Genomic DNA, 25505 nt, shown 5'->3' on the forward strand with positions numbered 1-25505 from the left:
TGGTACTGAATGGATAGTGTGATGAGCGAGTGATGTATTTTTGAATGGTTTTAAATCGGTGATTTGGTGTTAGATGGTTATCGTAATTGTGAATGTTGAGGATGGACTAATTGGTGTTTACGTTTAATTTAACAAAGTGTACTGTAGTGGAAAAGTGTTTAAAATGTTATTGTTCTTGTTAAACAATCAACAGTGCATGTATGCGGACCTATATTTATCAAATAAGTTCTTATCTCTTGTAACCCTCTATACATGTCCATGAAAATGTTTAACCTCAATAAAAGGCAATAATTGTTTTTTTTATTTTATTAATCCTGCACTACCTAACACAAATTAATCAACTCTCATACACATATTTATACAAGTACCCATCACTATTTCTCAGAAGCTCCTCCGCCCTCCCAAATTCCACAACATACCCATCATCTATCACCAAAATCTTGTTCGAATCCATCACAGTGTCCAACCTATGAGCGATCTTCAAAACCGTTGATTGTTGAAACCGTTTCTTAATAGTCGCTTGAATCAACTTATCAGTTTCCAAATCCACAAAAGCCGTGGCTTCGTCAAGAACCACCACCATAGATCTCTTCAAGACGGCTCTAACCAAACACAAAATTTGCTTCTGCCCTACACTAAAATTGGAACCACTTTCCAAAATAGAACTGTCTAAACCTGAAGGCAGATTTGAAATTGTCGTTTTCAAATTCACTTCCTCCAAACAACTCCATAGTTGGTTATCGGTGAATTCTTCAAGTGGATCTAAGTTAGTACGAATGGTACCGGCGAAAAGAACCGGATCTTGCGGAATCACTGCTATTTTGGTTCGAAGGGTCCCCAGAGGTATGAGTTTGATGTTAACACCATCGATGTAGATGGTTCCTTCGAAATCGTATAGACGAAAAAGGGTGGAAATAAGAGACGACTTTCCGGCACCAGTTCTACCAACGATGCCTATTTTGTCATCAGGTTGGACTTCGATTGTGATATTTTTGAGAACGTAGGGTTTTTCGGGTGAATATCGCATGGACACGGAATGGAATTGAATTTGGCCTGCACTGGGCCACGATGGTGGAGGGATGAGAATTCCTTCGTCCTCTTCTACAATCAGGTCGCCATATTCAGCCACCCGTTCTACTGAAATCATTTGTAGATCAAGATCGTTGTAGAATTTCATGGCGGCTTGAACAGACGCAATCAGTAATAATGTTTCCGTGATTGATAATCCCACATTTCCAACTAATCCATCTAGAAAAAGAAGAAACAAAAAATTGAAACTTGTTCTTCATTGGTGTACCTTTTTTGAAAATTATTAGACAAAAAATGACCACCGCTATGTACACCATGCAGGCAAAATCAATCCAGAAGTTGAAAGCGTGGTACAAGGCTTGATACAAATACCCGATTGAGTTATAACAGTTTTGGTGGTCTTCAAATTTCGACAGACAATGAGTTTGAGCTTTGAGTGCTTTGATCGTTGTCAAGCCTTCCACAGTAGCAACCACGTGAGTAAAAAGCGGACTTTTTCCTAAAAACTGAAATAAAATCTTTGCTGAATATCCTAGAAATACATACGTGTGACTGCAATTTTTTTGAGACTGTTGAGCACGGGTTGGAACGTTCGCAAGTGGTAGTAAAATAGCACCCACAGGATTATCGTTGGAAAAAGTACATAGTAGTTCATTACAGTCACCACGCAACAAACCCCTAACAAAACACACCCTAATCGTATGGTTTGGTACATATATATAGGGACACACTCATCGACGATTGCCATATCCCTTGACACTCTATTGACAATTCGTCCTGAATCATGGTCACCGAAAAACTTCATCGAACAATGTAGAATTTTGTTGAAGAGTGTGTCATGTAGTTTTATAGATGACCGCTTGCAACATTTGATAAAAGTCCAAGAGGTGAAGTGGTAAAGAAGTACCGCAATCAACACAAATCCACTATATATAGCCAAATAGTTAGAAGGTCCTTTAGAATTAATCCAGAAAGATAAAAAGACGTCTGAACCGTTAACAAAAGCTTGATTCGCGACGAAAAGGAACAACTGTAGATAAATAAAAAGCCTGGACTTTCCGAGAAACAAATAAGTTTTGTATGTGTTGGTAGTGCTATTACCAACGTCCTCTTTAACTTCGGACTCTTTGGTGTACTTTTCTAACTTGGTGTCAGAAGTTGCTGCCATTCTAGATTCATTTGGTAATGAAACCTCAGCTAGAGCTTCATATTTTCCACAATCTTTGATTTTTCCGTCTTCTAGAACATATATTCTGTCTACGTTTTTCAACAATTTCAACTGATGAGTGACCAGGATTATGCTTTTATCTTTTAGGTGGTCGAGAAAGCACTGGGTGAAAATTGTCTGGGCTACAGAAGTGTCTACAGCCGCTAGAGGATCATCTAGTAGATAGATGTCTGCGTCTTTGTACACAGCTCGTGCTAAACTAACTCTAGCTTTTTGACCACCGCTCAACAAGGTTCCTCTTTCTCCTACTAACGTGTTGTCTCCATGGGTTAACCGAGATATGTCGTGTTCTAAATCACACATTCTAAGAACCTTGAGATACTTCCGGTTGTCGAACCTTTCCCCAAAAGTAATATTGTCTCGGATGGTCCCTGGAACCAACCATGGAGTTTGTGGTGCATACGATATTAAACCCTCGCTAGACAAAGTACCGCTTGAAATAGGCAACTCTTTCAAAATTGTATAAATTAAAGAACTTTTACCACTACCAATAGCACCTACAAGGGCTACCAATTCACCCCTTCGGAGTTCAAAATTTATATCACTTAACCCCACGTCAAGTAGTGGGTCCCATTTCGCTGTCACTTCCCTCGCGACTATTCTATAGTCCCCCAAATTAGTTTCGGGGTTTTCGTCATGATCTTCATCCAAGAATAAAAATTTTTGAATCCGCCCCGTCGACACTTTTATTTCTGACAACGAAATCACCCCAATCATCAATTCTTTGACGGCCAAAGTAAGCAAATTGTAAATATTCATGGTCATAAAGACAACTTTTGGGTCTAGAGGGGTACCACTAACAATCAACAACAAAACGAACACATAGATGGATATTTTGTTAACGTAGAAGAGGAAGGTGAAGTTCTCGTTGAAAATGTAGGTCTGTTTAGAAATGTGATCAAGTTCGGCTTTTCTGGCTGCTTGTACCAACAGTGCGAAGGGTTTTTCCCAAACGTACATCTTGATTGCTTGAATTCTAAAAATAATGGCGTTCATTAGAGATATCCGGGTGTCTCTTTCTTTGACTATTTGTGTTCCAAGATTGGCACCTATTTTGTACAAGAAACCTGAAACAAAGTGGTTGGTAGATGAGAAAGGTAGCAACGATTGACTAACATTGGAAAAGAAGGATGAGTGCTAGTACTGCGATTCCGGCAACTCCTTTTAGACCAGACGATAATGACAGTAGGGTTATACCTATAGCTAGTTTTAACATTGCAATCCACATGCGGGGAAAAAAACTGGTTGCCAATTCGTACTTTTCAACATCGTTAGACAACATGTTGATAAGTTGTCCCAAAGCAATTTTCTGTTTGGTCAAAATTTTAAACCTGAGGAGTTTTCTGTAGATGAGAGAAGAACACGCTGTGCGTACTTTCAAACCAATGGAGTACGCTTCCATCATGTAGAATTGGAAACTGAGTACCCGAAGAACCACGGATGTTACAATAATGAGTCCATAGACGTAGGCCTGGTTTTGGCTAGTTGGTGTTTCGTGTAAAAAGTACTCTAATAATTTACCTAGATACACCGGCTGCAGAAACCTAGAATAGTCAGGGTAGGCAAAAATTGATGACAGTTTGTTGTCCTACGTTGACAACAACTCAGGAATCGAGTAAATTAAACCACACAAGGCAAACTCGAGCCCGAACATTTTTACCAAGGTTTTCAACAGTGAAGGGTTCTTGTCCCGATTCCACGTGTTTTCAAATTTTTCTCCTAGTTGTCGTGATTCTTGTGCTTCTACCGGGATTGTGAACTTATCGTCAACGTTTCGGTTTTTCGAAACCTTGAAGAGGGTTTGTAGTTGCCAACTGAAATTGCATCGTCGTGAAAATTGTCTAACTGCAAACTGTAAATATTTACCAAAAAAAGAAGTGTGAAAGGACGTTTGAGTTGTCTTTGGGGTGAACATCTTCAAGTTCATTGTTAATGACAATCTTCTTTTTCTTGTTTAGCAACATTATAGTTTGTCGACTTGAGTTAAACTAATTTATTACGGCTGAAAAAGTAAATAAAATGCGACCATAATATTATTTAAAGTAGCCGCTTATCTGCCGAAAGTTATCGCAATTACTAGGCAATATCGTAGTTGTGGACAAACGCGCATTAGAAGGAAATAAACCTGTGGTTTATGAGAGCGCCTTTATTTTTTCGTCGTAGGTCATATCGATCACGTCATTTCTCATGGTATATTTCCCAGCTCCCACGGAACACTTCCCTGGATTCCTAATACCCATAGTTTTCTGTATTTCCACCCATTGGTGCTTCGAGTTTGTCGTTATCTGGACATAAAGAACCACTTTCTACATTCACAACGTATTTTGTGTCTCATCTGGAAGAAATTGGTGAAGATGTCTAGAGGTTTTGGGGTAACTTAAGAAAGACGAGTGGCTGTTGTTGAAAGGAAAAAAATCCGAGAAGTGCAAAAACGAATCAGCGCCACCTTGATCATAGAACATCTTTAGATTAACACTTTGCAAACAGACGAACAGGTATCAGAAAAGGTTGAAAAGTTGTAGACAGTACATAACTAGACATATCGAACTATGTAGGTATATTACAAAGATAAAAGAACTAAATAGGAAATGAAGTATGGAAAGTGGCTTTAATTCATCCTATTCCCAAAATCGACGAGGTAAACTCTCCACAAGACCTAAGACCAATAAGTATTCTTCCAACATTATCTAAAGTCTTAGAAAAATGTATCTATAATCAAATCTTTAATTTTATAGTAAAAGAAGAGATATTATCTGAAGATCAATCTGGTTTTCGCAAGGGATATAGTACAACAACAGCTCTAGCTTCTGTTATCGATGATTGCCTGATTGAACTTGACAAAAACCACGCAAGTATTGTAACTCTTTTAGATTATTCAAAAGCTTTTGATACTTTGGACCACCAACTCCTCTGCACAAAATTGGAATATTATGGGTTCGATCAAATTTCTGTTTCGTTTTTTAAATCATATTTACAAAATCGACATCAACAAGTTGTAACCGAGTCTGGTAAATCTAAAATTGGCTTAATAACATCAGGCGTACCGCAAGGCTCGGTCTTAGGCCCAATTCTTTTTACTATATATACTTCCCAATTGTTGCAGATACCTTCAGTATCTAAAAAGAGAGCCTTTGCAGATGACACCCAAATGCAGCATCATTTACTACCTAACGAAGTTGATATAGCATCTAACCATATAAATAATGACTTACAAAATATAGCAAATGTTTCATCTGATATTAACCTCCAACTGAATATAAATAAATGCAAAGTTATTTGCTTCGCTCCCCGAAAATTTAAAAATGTTGTTTTTGACAATATTAATGTTAAATTTGATAACATAAAACTACCAGTTTTACATACTGTAAGAAATTTGGGATTGGTGATTGATGACGATTTTCGTTTTAAGACCCATATTTCTAACATTATTAAAAAATCTTATGTAGCATTGAAACTTCTTTATTCAAATTACCTTTTACTCAATTTTAAATTGAGGAAGAAATTATGTGAGTCTCTTGTCTTGTCATATATAAATTATTGCCTAGTAATATATTACCCATGTCTTGACAGTATTGATAAATACCGTCTTCAAAAAATCCAAAATAATTGTTGTCGTTTCATTTTTGGTTTGAGGAAATTTGATCATGTGTCTCAGAAAATCTGTGAGCTTGGTTGGATGAAAATTGACAAATTGTTTCAGTATCACCTATCTATCTTTGCTTTCAAGTTATTTTCCTCTAACTCTCCGCCCTACTTGCGTTGTAAATTTCATACAAGAAAAAGTATGTTAAACTCAAGTCTCCCATTAAGGAATCTTAAAGAACTGTCAATGCCAAAGCATTATACATCTATCTTTCAGAGATCTTTCACGTACAATATTATCAAAGTTTACAATAAATTTTTATTAGAGTTTAATTCAAGTTCTTCCATCAATTGTTTTAGGAAAAAAATTAAAAAATGCTTGATTAATACTTAGGTTTAAGTTTATTATTGTGGTTCTCTTGCTTGTTGTTAACTTTTTGTTATTATTATTATTATTATTATTATTTGTATAAATTTAGTTTCTAATTATGGATTATTTAACTTAATTTAATTTAATTTAGATTTAATTAGTTTAAATTGTTTAATTTGATCATTACCTAGCTGACTCCTGTCTAGATATTTAATCCGTTTTCCTGTACAAACTGTTTGGTTAGTTTTATTTTCTTGTAAATCTAAGGTTAAGTGGAATAGCCTATGGCTAGACTTCGCCTATTATTATTTAATAAAGTCCTATTATTATTATTATTATTATTATTATTATTATTAAGTAAAATACATATTTGCAATTTTCTACAACTAAAAACCGTATAATATCATTGGAAGAATTTGTGAAAATAAATATAACAACAATAGAAGAAAGAAAGTAAAAGAAATAGAGTTTCTATTAGTTATTTAAGTTTTCTTATTTGCCCTTCCCTACACTTTATAACCACAGTATAGATATTTCAGTTTTAAAATTTTTTTCAAAAATCAGACTCGTGGAACCTTGAAAATGACATTGTATAAAAACAAGTAAGACTCTTTCAGGAACAAAAGAATAGAAACTTCTATATACAAGATTTTTTATTAATGGATAAACAGAGGTCAGTCGACCACATAATTTAGCCTTATCAAGTCCTACTTTTTATTTATCGTTCCTGCACCACACGACTTATTTCCGTATCGTTAGTTTCGTATCACACACTTAACGATTGTGCAACCATTTTATGTACTTTTAAATTGCTTTTACAAATTCAACTTTTACATTAAAGCACTGAATAATCCTGAACCCCAGACAGTAGGTACCTTGAAAACTACTAAACTTAACAATGAATCGCCAAAAAAAGACACAAAAACCACTCAATCCTGTAAACAGAACTAATTTCTTTTCAAAATTATTTTTCACGTAAGTACAATACCCGAATAATAGTACCATAAAATAACACTAAAAATTTAGTCACACAGCCAAACTCTTTCTAAAAGGGTACAAAAAAGAGCTGATTGAAACCGACATTTATGAAGTACTACCATCCTACAAGTCGAAAGAGTTAGGACAAAAACTAGAAAAAGAATGGACAAAACAAGCAGAGAAGAACCGGAACTCGTTACCACACCTTCTGTTCAAATGCTTCGGCAAACAGTACTTTCTATTATTACTAACTTTAATCATTCCGCTAACTCTAACGTATGAATTCTTCCGACATTGCAACTTCCAAACTTAACGTTCGTCCTTCCAGAGCTGTGAAACCCCTACTGACCAAAAGATTTATTTTGTACTTCGCGTCAGACCGTATCACTTTTCCAAAAAGCGAAGCCTGTGTTTATGGAGCCTTGTTGGTACTAATAGAGTTCGGTACAGTTTTATACGCCGAAAACTTCGAGCTAGGACTCATCACGTTCACTCTAAAAGTCCGCGCTGGTCTCACTTCTCTCATCTACAGACGAATTCTAGAATTGGAATCGGTATCAATTGGCAGAAGTGTTAATCTCATCACGAAAGATGTGTCAGAGTTTGAAGAATGCGTACTAATGGTGACTTTCATGCTGAGAGATGTCTTGAAAATTTTGGTCGTGTGTTGCGTGCTGTATACAGAAGTTGGTTGGCTGTTTGTGATTTTGATTATCATTGTTGTCATGGCGATGACGATTAGTGGTGAGTTGTAGTACCGGTGGTCAATCTGGGTTGGCTTTACCCATTTTAGGAATATTGGCAATTTTTGTGAAGAAACTCAGAGTTAGAACTTTGGCAAAAACGGATGAGAGGCTTCAAACGACTAAAGAGGTTTTGGGAGGGATATCGTTGATCAAGTACTACCTGTGGGGTGACTATTACCAAGACAAAATTCAAGGAATTAGAAAGTAAGAACTTGAAATGGTATATCTCATATGAGTTTACGTTTCCAGAAAAGAAGTGTCTCTTCTTACTAAAATTTTTATATTGTTGAACACCAACGTCATCATTTCGTCTTCATTTATCGACATCTCGTGGTACATCATTGTGGTTAGCTTAATATCTTCAGGAGTTAAATCAAATGTTGGTACACTGTTTGTCATACTGAATAGTCTCAACGCACTTCGTATTCCTCTGCAACACATCTTGCCACGGGCAGTACTAGAATTTGCAACAATAATCGCTGCTATCACAAGAATCGAAAATTTTATTAGAACAACAAGCAGAAACATCGACGAACCTTCCCCAAACATTCCTTTATTGAGTGTGAAAACGCCACACATGGACTTTGATTACTGTAGTGGAATCACGGCCATAACCGGACCAGTTGGTGGCGGGAAAACTTACTTCTTAACAATTTTGGCAAAAGAAGATAAGAAAACTTTTGCTTATGCATCTCAGGAACCGTGGCTTTTTCCAGCCACCATTAAGCAGAACATATTATTTGGAAGTAGTTACGACCAAGAGCGATACTTTGAAGTTCTAAGAGTATGTGCTTTACTTGACGAAGTACAAGACTCGACAGTGGTGGCAGATAAAGGAGCTAACCTGAGTAAAGGCCAACAAGCAAGAATCAATCTGGCACGAGCTTTTTACAAAGACTGCGACGTCTACTTAATCGACGATTGTTTATGTCATTTAGATGTGATGGTCGCTGAATTTGTTTACGAGGAGGGTTTGAGAAAATTTTTGAAAGACAAAATAGCTCTCGTGGTCACACAAAACTTGCAACATATTGGTAATTCCGACAGAGTACTTACATTAAAAAATGGTACAATTAAGAGTGACGATAAGCAATTGGTGAAAAAAAAGCTCACAACTAAAGAAAATACAACTGCTGAAACTACAAAGTTGGCTGAAATTCTTGAAACGGATGACAATGTTTACCAAGAAGTGAAAGCTTCAGGAAAAGTCAAATTAGAAGTGTATCAAAAATATTTCGAAGCTTGTGGAGGAATTTCAAAAATTTTGATTGCTTTGTCCCTTGTTGTGTTAACCCAGGTTTTGAAAACTAGTATTAATAAACTACAAGCTAACTGGTAAACCCTAGTATCACATAGATAGGTATAATTGGCATTGTTGTAGGAGTGGAACTGAACAACTTATCTTCAAAAATTCTACCACGACGAAGGCACTAGAAAATCGACAAAGAATGATCTACGTTCTTCCCATTTTAATTATAGCGGCAACTGTGCTCTTCATAGCCAACACGATTCTTTACTGGTGTCTGACTAAGAAGGCTTCAGTATCTATACACAAATTTTTGTTGTCTAAAATTGTAAATTCTTCGATAGAATTTTTCAATAGCCACTTCATTGGGAACATATTAAATCGCTTTTCGGAAGATATGCTCTACCTTGACGAATTCGTACATCGTGCACTCTACGAACTGTTGAAAGTAAGTTTGCTTCATCGATCTAAATTTACACTTTATGTTGTAGACCATTGCAGCAACAACAGGAGTCATCATTCTAGCAGCCATGATAAACGTGTATTTTTTGATCGGGTGTTTGGCATTTGGTGCAATAATCATCATTTTAAGAACGATTTATTTAAGAACAGGACGTGCACTCAAGCGACTCGAGTTTTCAAGTACGCTCCCACAATAATCAAATTTTTGATCAAGAACTATTTTTCAGCACGGAGTCCTTTAGTTGGTCATATTAACGCAACTCTGGAGGGACTGACGACTATTACAATTTCCAAAAAACAAAATCTTCAACGTGAGGAATTTGATAACCGCCAGGATTTGTATACTTCGTCTTCGTACATGTGTATGACTTGTGAAAAAGCCTTTCATTTGGCTATTGACACATGTGCTGTGTGTTTTGGGGCTTTTGCAATTGTTTTGTTTCTAGTTCTAGATCAAGGTAACTTCATATGTGGCTGCAGATTGACAATGATGTTTACCGTTTTAGATATATCGTCTGACAATGTAGGCCTCGGTCTCTTGCAAATATTTATATTTACCATAACACAAGAGGCTTTGTGCCGTACTTGGACCAGACTCGAAAATTACATGACGACAGTTGAGAGAATTCTACAATACACTAAGCAAAACCAAGAAAATATAAACGGTGTGGTTGTGACAAACTGGCCTTCAGAAAGCGAAATAAGTTACCAGCACGTGTATTTTGGCTACGACACCACCAATGTATTAAACGATTTAAATTTTGTTGTAAGGTCGAAGACAAAATTAGCTATAGTTGGAAAAACTGCTTCCGGGAAAACTTCACTGGTGTCTCTTCTTCTTCGTCCATATGGATTCAAAGGAAACATATTTATTGACAATGTTGACATAGCTACCCTTAGTTTAGATTTGCTCCGGTCCAACGTATTTATAATTTCGCAAGAGTCTACTTTGTTTTCAGGAAGTCTTCGCGACAACATTGATCCTACGAAGAAGTTTTCTGACGATGAAATTTGGCAAGCTTTGAAAATGGTGCATTTGGCAGGACTGTTTCAAAGTTTGGAAGATAAAATTGGTCAAAATACAAAATTGAGTGGTGGGCAAGAACAATTGGTTTGTTTGTGTAGAGCTATTGTGCGGAAAAGCAAAGTTGTAATTTTGGATGAGGTTACAGCGAATGTTGATTCTGATACAGAAACTGTAGTACATAGTGTAATTTTAAGTAGTTTTGGGGATAGCACTGTTATCGTCATAACCCACAAATTTCGGTATATACTGGGTTTTGACAACGTTCTGGTTTTAGATAATGGTACTGTAGCTCAGGTTGGTGATCCGCGTCGTTTACTAGAAGACAAAAACGGAATGTTTTACAAATTGTATGAGAAAAACCATAAACAATAAATTTTGTTAAATCTACCCTCATTAACATATTTATACAAGTACCCATCACTATTTCGCAAAAGCTCCGGGATGGGTTTTCAACCAATCAAATTGCAGTAGTGTGCAGTACTGCCAACTTGCCACCTGTTCACCGAAACCTTCATATTTTAAATAGCTGCCAACATTTTCTACACTGCAGCTTTCTGTCAGTACTTATACACTGTTAAAGATAGTTCTCGACGTTTAAATCAACAACATTTAAGAAATATCGATTTTGCAATTACGCTCCGCCCCTCGGTCTAACAACGAATAAAAAATTCATCAGGATTGAAATCGAGATGGATGGGTGGGACTTCTCTTCGGTTTTCTTTTTTAATTAATACATTTAGTTTACTTTGTATAACACCATTACTTAAGAATACTTCACATGGTAATTTCTCGTAGAAAAATAGGGGTTTTAGAATTAAGCTCCGCTCTTCGGCTTACGACGAATAAAAAAAATCATCCGAATGGAGATAGGGCGGGTGGGCGGGGCTTATATTTTGACTTTTTTCTTATTATACTTAGCCATCTTTTCACAACAGGAAACGTAGAACATGGTTAAAATGGTACATTTTTGCAATGAAATATAGATTTTGTAATTATGGAGCGGAGCCTAATGTTTTAAGTTTCATGTTGTGAAAATAAGTCTGCACATATTAAAACAAAAATGAAAAATTTAAAAGCCGCCCACCCACCCTGTCTCAATTGTGATGATTTTTTTTTATTCGCCGTGAATCAAGGGAACGCAGCTTAACAGCAAAATACTTATTTCTTTATAACAAATTTAAAACAAATTTTTGAGTATCGTGTTGTTCAAAGAATACTATGTATGTAAAAAAAGGCAAAATATAAACCCCGCCCACCCGCCCTGTCTCAATTGTGATGATTTTTTTGATTCGCCGTAAATCAAGGAGGCGGAGCTTAACTGCAAAATACTGATTTCTGTATAAGTAATTTAAAACATGTTTGAGTATCGTGTTGTTCAAAGAATACCATGTATATAAAAAAAGGCAAAATATAAACCCCACCCACCCGCCCCATCTCAATTGTGATGATTTTTTTTATTCGCTGTGAACCAAGAGGGCGGAGCTTAACTCCAAAATATTTATTCCTTCATAAGAAATGTAAAACATGTTTTTGAGTATGGTGTTGTTCACAGAATACTATGTAAGTACATAAAGAAAAAAAGACAAAATATAAACCCGGCCCACCCACCCCATCTCAATTGTAATGCTTTTTTATTCTTAGAAACTTAAAACTCGTTTAAAATGGTAAATTTTTGTATTAAATTTGGATCATGCAATTAGGCTCCGCCCGTAGGTCTGCCAACGAACGAAAACTTCATTACTATTTAGATCAGGGCAGGTATGGGTAAGACTTAATCTTTGGCTTTAATTTTTTCTTAATATATGTGCCTAGTATTCTTTGAATATCACGATACTTAAAAACATGTCTTACATGAAAATTTCTTGTAGAGAAATATATCTCGTAATAAGGACTTTGCAATTAAATTCCGCTGATTTGGCTCTCGACGATTAAAAAAATCATCGCAATTGAAACAACGTGGGTGGGGCTTATATTTTGGCTTTTTTCTTAATATACGTAGTTGAATTTCTAGAACAAGAAATTTAAAACATGTTTACAATGGTAAATATGGATTTTGCAATTAAGCTCCGCCCCTCGACTGAAAAATTCATCACAATTAAGAATTGAGATCGGGGCGGGTATGGGTGGGGCGTAATCTTGGGCTTTTTCTTTCTTCTCTTGAACAACACGATATTCAAAACATGTTTTTCATTTCTCGTAGAGAAATACGGATTTTGCAGTTAAGCTCGAACTTCTTGGCTCACGACGAATAAAAAAATCATCACAATTGGGACAGGGTGGGTGGGCGGGGCTTATACTTTGCCTTTTTTCCTTAATATGTGTAGACTTATTTCGGCAACAAGAAACTTAAAACATGTGTAAAATGGTAAATTTTTGTACTAACGGCAACTTGGCAGCGGAGTTTATAAATGACAATTTTCACCTCTAAAAGCAACGTCAGCGGCAACTTCAACGTCAGCAGCAAGTTTTTAAATCCCACTTTCATTTTCTTGTCCCGATTCCATGTGCTTTCAAATTTGCTTCGTAGTCTTAGTTCTTCGAAACCTTGAAGAGAGTTTACACATAGTTGCCAAATGAAATTGGGTTTAATTATTTACCAAAAGAAGGGGTGTGAGAAGAATTTTGAGTTGTCTTTGTGGTGACCATCTTCAGATCTATGTTAATGATTTTTTTTTCTTGTTTTGAAACATCAGAGTTTGTTAAAATATTGTATTAAGGCGTAAAAAGTAAATAAAATGCAACGATAGAATTATTCAACTATTTGCTTATCTGTAGAATGTTATCGCAAATAATACGCATTGACGTTGCTATTGCCAAACTGCCGCGTTATAAATAAACATACCTGTGATTTATGAGTCTGCTTTTATTTTCTAATGGGAATTAAGCAACGTATCTTAATTTATTATCTCCGAAAACGTCATGATCATAATCGCGCAAAAAATTTTCTTCTTGGTGGCAATTCTTCGAAAAGTCGGAGTTGCCCGAAACCTACCACTAAAAAACGGGACCTCATACGTCAAATCGATCACGTAATTTCTCATGGTATAATTCCCAACCTCCAACGGACACTTTCCTGGATTCTTAAAACCCATAGACTTCTGCATTCCCACCAACATCGGTATCATCGCCGTAGGCGACACAGCCATAGCCTTAGTACACGGATCTCTCTGAAAAGGCAATTTGTCGTTGTCTGGACACAAGGTACCACTTTCTATGTCAATGACGTATTTGTGTGTCATCTGGAAGAAAATGGTGAAGATATGGAGAGGGTTTGGGCTATCTTACCAAAGACGAGTGGATGACGCAGAGGTGGAGCAGGATGAAGAGCAACAATTTTAGGGACATGATACTGAATGGAACGTGTGATGAGCGAGTGATTTATTTTTCAAAGGATTTAAATCGGTGATTTGGTGTTAGGTGGTTATCGTAATTGTGATGTTGAGGATAAGAATAATTGGTGTTTACGTTTTATTTAACAAAGAGTATTGTGGTGGAAAAGTTTTTAAAATGTTATTGTTCTTGTTAAACAACCAACAGTGCGTGTATTCGGACCTATATTTATCAAATATATGCTTACTCTTCTACTTTTCCCTACTTTTTCATTCATTCATATATATTTACATTATTTTATTAACCCTGCACTACATAGCACAACTTAATCAACCTTCATACACAGATTTATACAAGTACCCTTCACTATTTCTCAGAAGCTCCTCCGCCCTCCCAAATTCCACAACACACCCATCATCTATCACCAAAATCTTGTTCGAATCCATCACAGTGTCCAACCTATGAGCGATTTTCAAAACCGTTGATTGTTGAAACCGTTTCTTAATAGTAGCTTGAATCAACTTATCAGTTTCCAAATCCACAAAAGCCGTGGCTTCGTCAAGAACCACCACCATAGACCTCTTCAAGACGGCCCTCACCAAACACAAAATTTGCTTTTGCCCTACACTAAAATTGGAACCACTTTCCAAAATAGGACTGTCTAAACCTGAAGGCAGATTTGAAATTGTCGTTTTCAAATTCACTTCCTCCAAACTACTCCATAGTTGGTTATCGGTGAACTCTTCAAGTGGATCTAAGTTAGTACGAATGGTACCGGCGAAGAGAACCGGATCTTGCGGAATCACTGCTATTTTAGTTCGAAGGGTACTCAGAGGTATGAGTTTGGTGTTAACACCATCGATGTAGATGGTTCCTTCGAAATCGTATAGACGAAAAAGGGTGGAAATGAGGGACGACTTTCCGGCACCAGTTCTACCAACGATGCCTATTTTGTCACCAGGTTGGATTTCGATGGTTATATTTTTGAGAACGTAGGGTTTTTCGGGTGAATATCGCATGGACAAGGATTGGAATTGAATTTGGCCTGCACTGGGCCACGATGGTGGAGGGATGAGAGTGCCTTCGTCCTCTTCTACAATCAGGTCACCATATTCAGCCACCCGTTCTACTGAAATCATTTGTAGATCAAGATCGTTGTAGAATTTCATGGTGGCTTGAACAGACGCAATCAGTAATAATGTTTCCGTGATTGATAATCCCACATTTCCAACTAATCCATCTAGAAAAGGAAAACACAAAGAAATTGACACTTGTTCTTCGTTGGTGTACCTTGTTTGACGATTATTAGACAAAAAATGACCACCGCTATGTACAGCATGCAGGCAAAATCAATCCAGAAGTTGAATGCGTGATACAGGGATTGATACAAATACCCGATTGAGTTATAACGGTTTTGGTGGTCTTCAAATTTCGACAGACAATGAGTTTGAGCTTTTAGTGCTTTGATCGTCGTCAAGCCTTCCATAGTAGCAACCACGTGAGTAAAAAGCGGACTTTTTCCTAAAAACTGAATTAAAATTATTGCTGTTGATTCTAGAAGCACGTACGTGTGACTGCAATTTTTTTGAGACTGTTGAGCCCGGGTTGGAAATTTCGTAAATAGTAGCAAAAAATCACCCACAGGATTACCGTTGGAAAAATTACGTAGTAGTTCATGACAATCACTACGCAACAAACCCCCAACAAAACACACAATAGTCGGATGGTTTGATACATATATATAGGAACATACTCATCCACGATTGCCATATCCCTTGACACTCTGTTGATAATTCGTCCAGAATCATGGTCACTGAAAAATTTCATCGAACAATGTAAAATTTTGTTGAAGAGTGTGTCATGTAGTTTTATGGATGACTGCTTGCAACATTTTGTAAAACTCCAAGAGGTGAAGTGGTACAGAAGCGCCGCAACCAACACAAATCCGCTATATATGTACAAACGGTTGTACTCGTTAGCACTGGAAGGTCCTTTAAAATTAATCCAGAAAGATAAAAACACGTCTGACCCATTAAGAAAAGCTTGACTCGTGACGAAAAGGAACAACTGCAAATAAATAAAGAGCTTGGGTTTTCCAAGAAACAAATAAGTTTTGTATGTGTTGGTAGTGCTATTACCAACGTCCTCTTTAACTTCGGACTGTTTGGTGTACTTTTCTAACTTGGTTTCAGAAGTTTGCGACATTCTAGATTCATTTTGTAACGAAGCGTCAACTAGAGCTTCATATATTCCACAATCTTTGATTTTTCCGTCTTCTAGAACATATGTTCTGTCTACGTTTTTCAAAAATTTCAACTGGCTCGTGACCAGGATTATGCTTTTATGTTTTAGGTGGTTGAGAAAGCACTGGGTGAAAATTGTCTGGGCTACAGATGTGTCTACAGCCGCTAGAGGATCATCTAGAAGGTAGATGTCTGCGTCTTTATATACAGCTCGTGCTAAGCTAACTCTAGCTTTTTGACCTCCGCTCAACGAGGTTCCTCTTTCTCCTACTAATGTGTTGTCTCCATGTGGTAACCGAGATATGTCGTGTTCTAAAGCACACATTCTAAGAACCTTGAGATACTTCTGGTTGTCGAACCTTTCCCCAAAAGTAATATTGTCTCGGATGCTTCCTGGAACCACCCATGGAGTTTGTGGTGCATACGATATTAAACCCTCGCTAGACAAAGTACCACTTGAAATAGGCAACTCTTTCAAAATTGTATAAATTAAAGAACTTTTACCACTACCAATAGCACCTACAAGGGCTACCAATTCACCCCTTCGGAGTTTAAAATCTATATTAGTCAACCCCACGTCACCTAGTGGGTCCCATTTAGCTGCCACTTTCCTCGCGACTATTCTATAGTCCCCCAGATTAGTTTCTGGGTTTTCGTCATGATCTTCATCCAAGAATAAAAATTTTTGAATCCGCCCCGTCGACACTTTCATTTCTGACAACGGAATCGCCCCAATCATCAAATCTTTGACCGCCAAAATAAGTAAATTGTAAATATTCATGGTCATAAAGACAACTTTTGGATCTAGAGGGGTACCACTAACAATCAATAACAAAATGAACACATAGATGGATATTTTGTTAACGTAGAAGAAGAAGGTGAAGTTTTCGTTGAAAATGTAGCTCTGTTTAGAGATGTGATCAAGTTCGGCTTTTCTGGCTGCTTGTACCAACTGTGCGAAGGGTTTTTCCCAAACGTACATCTTGATTGCTTGCATTCTAAAAATAATGGCGTTCATTAGAGATATCCGGGTGTCTCTTTCTTTAACTATTTGTGTTCTAAGAGTTGCGGCTATTTTGTATACGAAACCTGAAACAAAGTGCTTGGTAGATGAGAAAGGTAGCAACGATAGACTAACATTGGAAGAAAATAATGAGTCCTAGTACTGCGATTCCGGCAACTCCTTTTAGACCAGACGATAATGACAGTAGAGTTGTACCTATAGCTAGTTTTAACACGGCAATCCACATGCGGTGAAAAAAACCGGTTGCAAATTCGTACTTTTCAACATCATTAGACAACATGTTGATAAGTTGTCCTAAAGCAATTTTCTGTTTGGTCAAAATTTTAAACCTGAGGAGTTTTCTGTAGATGAGAGAAGAACACGCTGTGCGTACTTTCAAACCAATGGAGTACGCTTCCATCATGTAGAATTGGAAACTGAGTACCCGAAGAACCACAGATGTTACAATAATTAGTCCATAGACGAAGGCCTGGTTTTGGGTAGTTGGTGTTTCGTGTAAAAAGTACTCTAATAATTTACCTAGATACACCGGCTGCAGAAACCTAGAATAGTCAGGGTAGGCAAAAATTGATGACAATTTGTTGTCCTACGTTGACAACAACTCAGGAATCGAGTAAATTAAACCACACAACGCAAACTCGAGCCCGAACATTTTTACCAAGGTTTTCATCAGTGAAGGGTTCTTGTCCCGATTCCACGTGTTTTCAAATTTTTCTCCTAGTTGTCGTGACTCTTGTGCTTCTACCGGGATTGTGAACTTATCGTCAACGTTTCGGTTTTTCGAAACCTTGAAGAGGGTTTGTAGCTGCCAACTGAAATTGCATCGTCATGAAAATTGTCTAAGTGAAAGCTTTAATTATTTACCAAAAGAAGAAGTGTGAAAGAAAGTTTGAGTTGTCTTTGGGGTGAACATCTTCAAGTACGTTACTAATGACAATCTTCTTTTTCTTGTTTTGAAACATTATAGTTTGTTGACGTGAGTTAAAGTAATTTATTACGGCGAAAAACTAAACAAAATGCATTATATTATTTAAAGTAGTCGCTTATCTGTAGACTTATCGCAAATATATAGTACGCATTGTCGTTGCTATCGACAAACTACCTCATTATAAGTAAATAAACCCGTGGTTAATGAGTCCCCTTTTATTTTTTCAATGGGTATAATTTGGGGCAATCAAATAACGTATCCTAATTCATTAACTCCGAAAACGTCATGATAACATTCGCGCAAAAAATCTTCTTCTTGGTGGCAATCCTCCGAAACATCGGAGTTGCCCGAAACCTGCCACTAAAAAACGGGACGTCGTACGTCATATCAATCACGTAATTCCTCATGGTGTAGTTGCCAGCCGCCACGGGACACTTCCCTGGATTCCTAATACCCATAGCCTTTTCCATTTCCACCCACATGGAAATCATCGCCGGAGGCGACATAGTCATAGCACATTTACAGGGATCTTTCTGAAAAGGCAAAAACGGCATGTTGATCCACTTGCCGTTGCTCCATTTATCCATCCATAAAGTACCTTCAGCGGTGTCGTCCAATGGTTCGGCGAAAGTAAAGTCGACGTTGAGGACCCGATGGGTGCGGTTGAGTCTGTCCACGCGGAACGTTTTCATTGGTACTTCGAGTTTGTCGTTGTCTGGACACAAGGAACCGCTTTCTATGTTGACGACGTATTTGTGTCTCATCTGGAAGAAAGTGGTGAAGATGGGGAAGCGGTTTTGGGGTTACTTACGAAAGACGAGTGGCTGGTGCTGAGGTGGAGGAGGATGAAGAGGAACGATTTTAGAGACATGGTTTTGAATGGAACATGTAATGACGGAGTGATGCGGTTTTTAATTAATGGTTGGTGTTTGATGGTTATCGTAATTGTGGGTGCTGGAGGATGGGTGTAATTGGTGTTGCGTTTAATTAAACAAAGTGTACTGTGGTGGAAAAATGTTTAAATAGTTAATATCTGCATTAACAATGGTAATTACGTGCAGCGTCGCATTAGGATATAAAAAAGAACCATACAACTATTTGATTTAATCATTAACTTGAATGAATGAATAATTTAGTGTGGGGCGTAATTAAATAGAAAGTATAATATGCGGCAGATTTTTTAGGGATAGAAATGTGGTGTACTAATTATTCATTACTAGATTATTTTTTATAAAATATTTTATAGTCCTCGAATATAAACTACAGAAAATAAAAAATATATAATGGTAAAATGGACTAATATCTAATTTCATGTTTTTTTTTAATATTGACATAATTTAATTTATTAAAATTTTACTCTTGCTATAATTCCACAACGAAGTGGGTTTTCTTTCTAGATCTAAAAAATCGATAAATTAAAATATGGACAAACTGCAAAATCCAGAACGAACTTACAAAATTGAAATGTTGAAAAATCAAAAAACCAAGATGTCCAGAAATCATAAAATTGAAATATCAAAAAATAAAAAATAGCTAAATCCAAACATCAAAAACTGTGAAAAAAATTGAATCGAAAAACTGAAAAATTGAGAAATTGAAAAATCCCAAAATTGAATTTTCGAAAAATTGGAAAATCGAACAATTATTGAAAAATCGAAGCATCGAAAAATTAGAAGAACCATAAATCGAAAAATTAACAAATCGAAATAGCAGTAAATCAACAAATCGAAAAATTAAAAAGAAACTTTGAAAAACATTGAATTAAAAAAATTGGTCTAAAGAGTTTAGACAGTACTTCCCTCGCTGTCGGAAACTTGACGACTGCATGGCTATTGTGTTTTTTTTCTCATTACATTTTTGTAGTGGGAATTTAAAAAAAATTGCGATGACGTCATCAACATTTTTGCAAGGACACGTATATCAGTTGGGATAGATGTAGTGTAATACTAAGAATAAAATTATTGTATTCCCAAATTTTCGGGAAAATGAATTGGGTCGTTTTGAATATTGATTTTTTATAATCAATAAAATAACGAAACAATTTACTCGCGTATACGGCAACTGAAAATCGTTTATGTATAAACATTCTTAATTTAAGATGACAAGCGTAACAGCATACGTGAAAGTCAAACAGAGAAACTGTAAACAAAACGACCATCGGTTTTATTGCTTCGACTTCCGCTTATTATATAAAACATTGGGTTTTATTTTAATTCTTGACGGTGAAATTCACAATTGGTTGATTATAAACATGTCTATTTCACATTCGCGGAACCAAGTGATCGCATAAAACAAATGCAGGTCTGTAATGTTAAAGTCGATGTAAATAAGCGATGCTACCCTTATGTTTCAACCGAGTTTTTCCTTTAACAAATTTTGTGTCTACCAAATTGGGTTGGTTGGGGTGTAATACTAATAATAAGTGTTGCCTTTAATTTAATCAATAAAATAAATTGACTTCATTAATTTTTGTGAACCACCTCTTAAGAAAATCTAAAAAATATGAATGGAATGATAAATCACAAGTACAAACTCATCATATTTTTTGCATTTTAGATAGGATTTATTCAGCAAAATTTAAGGGTGACGTCATCAATTTTTTTAGGAGGGATGAACAAATACATTTTGAACAAAAGTTTACCATGCTTATAATAACATTAAAATATTCCCAAGATTTCAAAGCATTCGGTTTTGTAATTCCTGATTAAATCGATAAAATAAATTCACGCCTTCATTAATTTTTTTGAGTCACCCTGCATATGCAAATCCAAAATATGAATGGAATGATAAATCACAAGTACAAACTCATCATATTTTGTACATTTTAGATACGATTTATTCGGCAAACTTTTGAGCTGACGTCATCAGTTTTTTGTAGAAGATAACCAAATATATTTTGACTAAAAATTTATTATGCTCTTTATAACCTTAAAACATCTGCAAGATTTCAAAGCATTCGGTTTTGTAGTTCCTGATTAAATCAATAAAATTAATTTACGCATTCATTAATTTTTTTGAGTCACCCTGTATATGCAAATCGAAAAAATTTGAATGGAATGATAAATCACAAGAAGAGACTCACCATATTTTGTACATTTTAGATAGGATATATTCAGCAAAATTTTGTGGTGACGTCATAAATTTTTTAGGGGGGACGACCAAATACATTTTGATCAAAAATTTACCATGCTTATGATAATTTTAAAATATCTTTAAGATTTCGAAGCATTCGGTTTTGTAGTTCCTGAGTAAATCAGTAAAATAAATTTACGCTTTCATTTATTTTCTTGAATCACCCTGTATATGCAAATCCAAAAAATATGAATGGAGTGATAGATCACAAGTACAGACTGATCATATTTTGTACATTTTAGATATGATTTATTCGGCAAATTTTCGAGCTGACGTCATCAAGTTTTTGGAGGGGATAAGCAAATATATTTTGACTAAACATTTATTATGCTCTTTATAACCTTCAAACATCTGCAAGATGTCAGAGCATTCCGTTTTGTAGTTCCTGATTAAATCAATAAAATATATTTACGCATTCATTAATTTTTTTGAGTCACTCTGTATATGCAAATCCAAAAAATATGAATGGAGTGATAAATGACAAGTACAGGCTCATCATATTTTGTACATTTTAGATATGATTTATTCGGCAAACTTTCGAGCTGACGTCATCAAGTTTTTGGAGGGGATAAGCAAATATATTTTGACTAAACATTTATTATGCTCTTTATGACCTTAAAACATCTGCAAGATTTCAGAGCATTCGGTTTTGTAGTTCCTGATTAAATCAATAAAATATATTTACGCATTCATTAATTTTTTTGAGTCACCCTGTATATGCAAATCCAAAAAATATGAATGGAGTGATAGATCACAAGTACAGACTCATCATATTTTGTACATTTTAGATATGATTTATTCCACAAACTTTTGAGCTGACGTCATCAAGTTTTTGGAGGGGGTAAGCAAATATTTTTTGACTAAAGATTTATGATGCTCTTTATAGCCTTAAAACATCTGCAACATTTCAAAGCATTCTGGTTAGCAGATTAAAAATTAAATTTCAAAATGTTGTTTTATAATTTTGATTTTTTTTGCAAAAATCTGGACGTTTCGGGTGAAAAGTCGATTCGGAGTTGTAAACTACATGTGTAGGACTATGTTATTTTATACAATTGAAAACCCATTTACTATGTACAATTTTGAAGTGACGTCATCGCATTAGTGGTGGGGATGATTAGACAAATTTTGGTTAGCGTTTTACCATCTACATGATATTCTTAATATAAGTACAAAATTTCACAACAATCCGTCGAGTACTTTCGGAGATTATCTGTCTAATAAAAATCCGGGGGCAGACGGACAGACGGACAGACGGACGGACGGACAGACGGACGGACAGACGGACAGACGGACAGACAGACGGAAATGGGAGACCTATTTCTTCGTCTTCTAGGGGTCATGAAAGATCGAGAAAACGTAAAAGTAGAGAGTCGGCCGACAGACTCGATTACAATACTTCCTTTGCTTACGCTCGGGAAGTAAAAATAGATAAATCGAATAATCAAAAAAATTATTGAAAAATCAATAATTTAAAAATGAAATCGAAAAATTCAAAGACCGAAAATCGAGAAATCGGAAAATGTAAAAGTTGAAAAGTCAAAAAATTATGATATCGACAAACTGAAAGATTGAGAAATCGAAAATTTTAGAAATAGAAAAATTGAAAATCCAAAACCTGAAAAATCGAGAAATCGAGAGACGTCGACCAGTCAGAACACCGAAAACTCCGGAAATCAAGAAATGGAAAAATCAAAAATCGAAAAATGTAAAAGCCGAAATGACGAAAAATCGATTAATTGAGAAATCGAAAATATAAACAAGCCAGAATTTAAAAAACTGAAAAAAATCGGAAAACGTAAAACGGAAATACTCAAAAATTGAGTAACCGAAAAATTAAAAAAATCAGAATTGAAAATTTAAAAAATCGAGAAATCGAAGAATCGAAAAATTAAAAAATCAAGAAATTGAAATACAAAACTCAAAGATTTTAATAATCTAAAAATAATAGATTTTAATAAATGAAAAATCGAAAAACCAAAATATAGAAGTCCAAAAATCAAAAAAAAAAAATCTAAAATTAAAAAAATCAAAAAATTAAAACAGAAAAATTGAAAAATGCAGAAATTGAAAAACTGCCAAAATTGAAATGTTGGACAACTAAAAAATGAAAACTTTTTAAATCGGAAAATTTTTAAAATCGCAAAACCGATATGTCCTGAAATCGTAAAATTGAAATATCCAAAATTTAAAAAAAGCCAAATCCAAACATCGAAGATTGTGAAAATTTTAAAAATCGAAAAACTGAAAAATTGAGAAATTGAAAAATACCAAAACTGAATTCTCGAAAAATTGGGAAATCGAACAATTGAAAAGTCGAAACATCGAACATTTGGAAGATCAATAAATCGGAAAAAGGGAAAAATCAAATTTAAAGTTTAAAAAATCGATAAATCGAATAATCAAAAAAAAAATTGAAAAACCAAAAAATCACGAAATCGAAGAATTTAAAGACCCGAACATTAAAAAATTAAGAAAATTAAAAATTCGAAAAACTGAAAAATCAAAAATTCGATAAAACGGAAATGTAAAAGTTAAAAAGTCGAAAAATTATCATGTCGACAAATTAAAGAATCCAAAAATTGAATGATCGAGAAATCGACAAGTGGAAAAATGGAAAATTTTGAAAATCGAAAAATCTAAAGCCGAAGGGCAAAAAGTCGAAAAATCGATTAACTGAGAAATCGAAAATTTAGAAAGGTCAAAAATAAAAAAAAATAAAATAGTATAATAGAAAATAGTAAAACGGAAATACTGAAAAATTTAAAAACCAAAAAATAAAAAAATCGAGAAATTGAAGCATCGAAAACTTTGTTTTTCCAAAAATCGAAGATTTTAATAATCGAAAAATTGAAAAATCGAAATATCGAATTTCAAAAAGTGGAAAAATCGAAATATCGAGCAACCGAAACATCAAAAAATCGAAAAATCTAAAACTTCAAAATCAAAAAATTCAAAAATTGAAAAACTGCCAAAATTAAAATGTTGAAAAACTGAGAAATCGGCAATTTGAAAAATCAAAAAATCGAGAAATTTTAAAAATCGCAAAATTGAAATATCAAAAATTAAAATTAAATCGTGAAAATTTTAATAATCGAAAAACTGAAAAATTGAGAAACTGAAAAATCCCAAAACTGAATTCTCGAAAAATTGGGAAATCGAACAATTGAAAAATCGAAAAATCGAGAAATCGAACAATTTAAAAGTTAAAAATTAGAATAATTATAATGTCGACAAATGGAAGAATCGAGAAATTAAAAAATCGGGGAATCAAAAAGGTGAAAAATCGAAAATTTTAAAAATCGAAAAATTTAAAAAACAAAACCCGAAAAATCGAAAATTTCAAGAAGAGAGAGAGAGAGAAATCGAGACGTCGAGCAACCGAAACACCGATAAATCTAAAATCTGAAAAGTAAAAAAATCCAAAAATCTAAAAGTCGAAAAATCGATTACTTGAGAAATCTAAAATTTACACATCCCAAAAATTAAAAAAAAGAAAAATCGGAAAATAAGATATCGTGAGACGGAAATACTGAAAAATTAAGAAACCGAAAAAAAATATCTAGAATCGAAAAATTGAAAAATCGAAAAACAAAAAATTTTAATTAACGGAAATTGAAAAATCGAAATTTCGAAATCCAACAAAACGAAAAATCGAAATATCGAGCAATCGAAACATCAAGAAGATCGAAAAATCTAAAATTTTAAAAACTGAAAAAATTGCAAAACCAAAACGTTGAAAAAGCGATAACTTGAAAAATCGAAAAATTTTTTAAATCGCAAACCGAGATGTACAGAAATCGTAAAATTGATATATTAAAAAATTAAAAAATAGCTAAATGCAAACATTCCAAAACTGAATTCTCGAAAAAATGGGAAATCAAACAATTGAAAAGTCAAAACATCGAAAATCGAAAAATCAGCAAATCGTAATAGCATAAAATCGACAAAAAAATTAAAAATTGAAAAATTTTAAATGAAAAAAAAATCGATAATTCAAATAATCAAAAAAAATATTGAAAAATCGAAAATTTTTAAGACAGAAATTAAAAAATAAAAATTCGAAAAACTGAAGTTTCTATTCTTAAGTAGAATAATTATACTGTCGACAAATTGAAAGATCGAGATATCGAAAAGTGGAAAAAGCGAAAATTTTCCAAATCGAAAAATTTAAAAGCAA

At 34.8% G+C, this 25505-nt stretch overlaps 3 protein-coding genes across 3 annotated transcripts; 1 reads left to right on the plus strand and 2 right to left on the minus strand.

Annotated features, from left to right (window-relative positions):
• Positions 1–337: 337 nt before the first annotated feature.
• Positions 338–4221, minus strand: LOC135138453 (probable multidrug resistance-associated protein lethal(2)03659). The gene is made up of 6 exons (XM_064068426.1): positions 4124–4221; positions 3850–4071; positions 3374–3801; positions 1576–3324; positions 1298–1528; positions 338–1248 (listed from the first exon to the last, which is right to left on the minus strand). The coding sequence occupies exons 1-6, from the start codon at positions 4219–4221 to the stop codon at positions 338–340; spliced, it is 3639 nt and encodes a 1212-aa protein (XP_063924496.1).
• Positions 4222–6984: 2763 nt separating this feature from the next.
• Positions 6985–11040, plus strand: LOC135138454 (ATP-binding cassette subfamily C member 4-like). Its single transcript, XM_064068427.1, has 9 exons — positions 6985–7184; positions 7236–7463; positions 7516–7931; positions 7981–8137; positions 8183–9268; positions 9315–9627; positions 9671–9821; positions 9869–10099; positions 10148–11040. The coding sequence occupies exons 1-9, from the start codon at positions 7108–7110 to the stop codon at positions 11038–11040; spliced, it is 3552 nt and encodes a 1183-aa protein (XP_063924497.1). The 5' UTR covers positions 6985–7107.
• A 3224-nt stretch (positions 11041–14264) lies between these two features.
• LOC135138209 (probable multidrug resistance-associated protein lethal(2)03659) lies at positions 14265–18233 on the minus strand. The gene is made up of 6 exons (XM_064068132.1): positions 18130–18233; positions 17856–18077; positions 17380–17807; positions 15567–17330; positions 15289–15519; positions 14265–15238 (listed from the first exon to the last, which is right to left on the minus strand). Exons 1-6 carry the CDS (start codon positions 18225–18227, stop codon positions 14328–14330), a joined length of 3654 nt encoding a protein of 1217 aa, XP_063924202.1. The 5' UTR covers positions 18228–18233; the 3' UTR covers positions 14265–14327.
• Positions 18234–25505: the final 7272 nt, after the last annotated feature.

Source organism: Zophobas morio, unplaced genomic scaffold (genome assembly GCF_036711695.1).
Source record: "Zophobas morio isolate AGI-343-1 ecotype UQ-CSIRO unplaced genomic scaffold, CSIRO_AGI_Zmor_V1 ptg000030l, whole genome shotgun sequence".
Classification (NCBI taxonomy): domain Eukaryota; kingdom Metazoa; phylum Arthropoda; class Insecta; order Coleoptera; family Tenebrionidae; genus Zophobas; species Zophobas morio.